At 27.2% G+C, this 2,550-nt stretch overlaps 1 protein-coding gene across 1 annotated transcript, besides 3 other annotated features; it reads right to left on the reverse strand.

Annotated features, from left to right (window-relative positions):
* Positions 1 to 277: 277 nt before the first annotated feature.
* Positions 278 to 366: a sequence feature (AT_rich).
* Positions 367 to 416: 50 nt separating this feature from the next.
* On the reverse strand, positions 417 to 2,012 carry EDI_120410 (serine/threonine protein phosphatase 2B catalytic subunit alpha isoform, putative; the record flags this gene model as incomplete). The annotated part of the gene is made up of 1 exon (XM_001735335.1): positions 417 to 2,012. The coding sequence occupies one exon, from the start codon at positions 2,010 to 2,012 to the stop codon at positions 417 to 419; it is 1,596 nt and encodes a 531-aa protein (XP_001735387.1).
* Positions 2,011 to 2,039: a sequence feature (AT_rich).
* Positions 2,040 to 2,251: 212 nt separating this feature from the next.
* Positions 2,252 to 2,550: part of a repeat region that runs on past the window's edge.

Here is a 2,550-nt window from a genome sequence, read left to right on the forward strand (position 1 = left end):
TTCTCTTTAAGTAAGTTATATCCCAATACCACGATAATCGGGATCAAGTAATGTATCAAATACAGTTTCTGAGTGATCCTACAAAATCAGTTGAAGTTAATCTAAGAATTAATGTGTCACTTCCTCCATCAATCATCCATTCTTGAATTTTATCAGTTTTTATAACTTCATTCCACTTATCTGGAGTAGTACACATTTTAACAAATTCTTCAAATTCAGCTTTAGTTGCAGGTTTAATAGAAGTTTGTGACATATTCTTTTAGATAGTAAGTTCTTGTTTTAATTTTTGTTAGATTTAAATTAATATTATAATAACTTTTATTAAATTTTATAGTTTTAATAATTTAAAAATTCATAAAATTTTAACCAACAAATAAAAGAGGAGTTGAGAATTTATTAAAAATTGATGAACTTGTTTAAAGTAATTGCATAATTTCTTTTTTCATTGGTGTTGAATTAGTAAGGGTAGTGGCTCGTTTTCTTCTATCTTTAGTTGTATTTGTTGTATGATTATTCATACCAAATTCACTAAATGTTGGTTTAGATTCATTGAATTTATCAAATTCTAATGCTCTTTTAAATAATCTGTCGTTCTTTTCTTTATTTTCCATAAACTCTTTTCTTATTTTAGCAAGACGTTTATATGTTGAATCTTTTTCAGAATTCTTTTTCATCATTTCTTTAATTTTACATTCTAATAGTGCATCTTCTTCTTTCTCTTTTGGTCCATCAGTTGTATATTTTGTTATAAGAATTAATTCACTTACAACTTCAACTAATTGATCCATTAAAGCTTCTATTGAAAATGAAATACCATCTTGCATATTAGGAAGATATGTTGGATGATCAACTGCATCAAATTGTTCAAAACAAATAGAATCAGGTTCAAGTCTCATAAAACTACCTTTATTATGATACATGTCACAATAATTAGGAGCAGAAAATACTGTAATACATGGAGGAACATCAACATCTTGTAAGAAGTAATGAAGTTTATATCCTTCTTCCATAACTTGATGTGCACGAACAACACAAGTTAAGTTATTATTCTCAAGAAATGGAATAAGACTTTTTGCTCCAAACAAAAAACTAGTCATTCTACTTGTATTTTCAATAAAATCTATATCTAACCAATTTTCAGCAGATTCTGAATCTAAATCTTCTTCTGGTGGTTCATCTAATGGATCAGCCCATAAAATATCAGATAAAGGTCCGTTATTTGGTGGTTCAATAAAACGATTAATAGAATTGTAATCACATATACTGGACATATCAGGTGAAATTCCACCATGACAACATAAGAAATCTCCTAACTCTTTTGTTCCTACTCGAACAGCAATAGGAAATGAATCAAAAAGAGTATAAACCAATTCTAATAATTCATTTGATTGATACTTTCTAGTAAACTCTGCAGCAAATGTCATATTTTCAGACATAATTCTACTTTCATGATTACCTCTTAAAAGAAAAAATCGATGAGGATAATTAATTTTACATGCACAAAGATATAATAAAATTTCTGTTGAAAAATTTCCTCTATCGACATAATCACCTAAAAATATAAATGTGTTTTCTTCATTCTCTGGTGGTCTTACATCAAATATTGTTAACATATCATAAAATTGTCCATGAAGATCTCCTACAATAATTACTGGAGCTTGCCCTTCAATCATATTAGGTTCTTGTTTTAAAATCTTTGTTGCTTCTGTGATAATTCGTTTGGCACAATCAGGATGAAGTACACCTTCTCTACTTAAATGATTTCTTAATAACGATAAATTAGGTTTTTTTTCATCGGCATATAAAAAGTTTTCTGGTAACAATCTTGTTTCTGGAGTTGGTACACTATCTTTTATACGATCATCTCCAACGGGTTTAGGTAATATTTTATCCCACATTATTGAACGTTCCACAACTTTCTTTTGTTGTTCAGTTTTTGGTATTTGATTTTGTTCACTAATAGCAATACTTGCAGACCTTGTTTTTTTTCCTCGAACTCGTCGACTGCTCATATTTTTAAATAAATTTTAATATTTATAGTTCTTTCAAATCAATTTTATAGTTCTTCTACTATTGTGAAAAAGATTTTTTTTTTTTCAATAATCATTTATTAGATGAGTTCTTATGTGAAATAAACGAAAGAAGAATTTTTATTCCCAGTGTAGAACCTGCTTTGAAATCTGCACTGGTTTATAACTGAAAAACACCAACTTTTCAGTTAATTTTTATCCAGGAATAAATCTTTAATAATAAAAAGGAATTAATTAAGTATTAATAGAACTTGTGTCTATTGTTCCTAAATCAGCGGAGACTAATCTTGTCAATGAGTCTTCGTCATGTAATTCAACACCATATGTTTGGTTGTAGTGGAAACAATGTTCCATCACATCCATCATGTTTTTAATTACAATGTTTTAATTTTTTTTATGATGTCAATTTCTATTTTTAATTCTTTAATTAATTTAATACTTTCTATATTCATTAATTAATTTATTGAAATTAATACTGTAATTATTTTGACATCTTTTATTTTCTATATTTTAATTAGAA

This window comes from Entamoeba dispar, genomic scaffold (genome assembly GCF_000209125.1).
Source record: "Entamoeba dispar SAW760 scf_1105229459055 genomic scaffold, whole genome shotgun sequence".
NCBI classification, from domain to species: Eukaryota; Evosea; order Mastigamoebida; family Endamoebidae; genus Entamoeba; species Entamoeba dispar.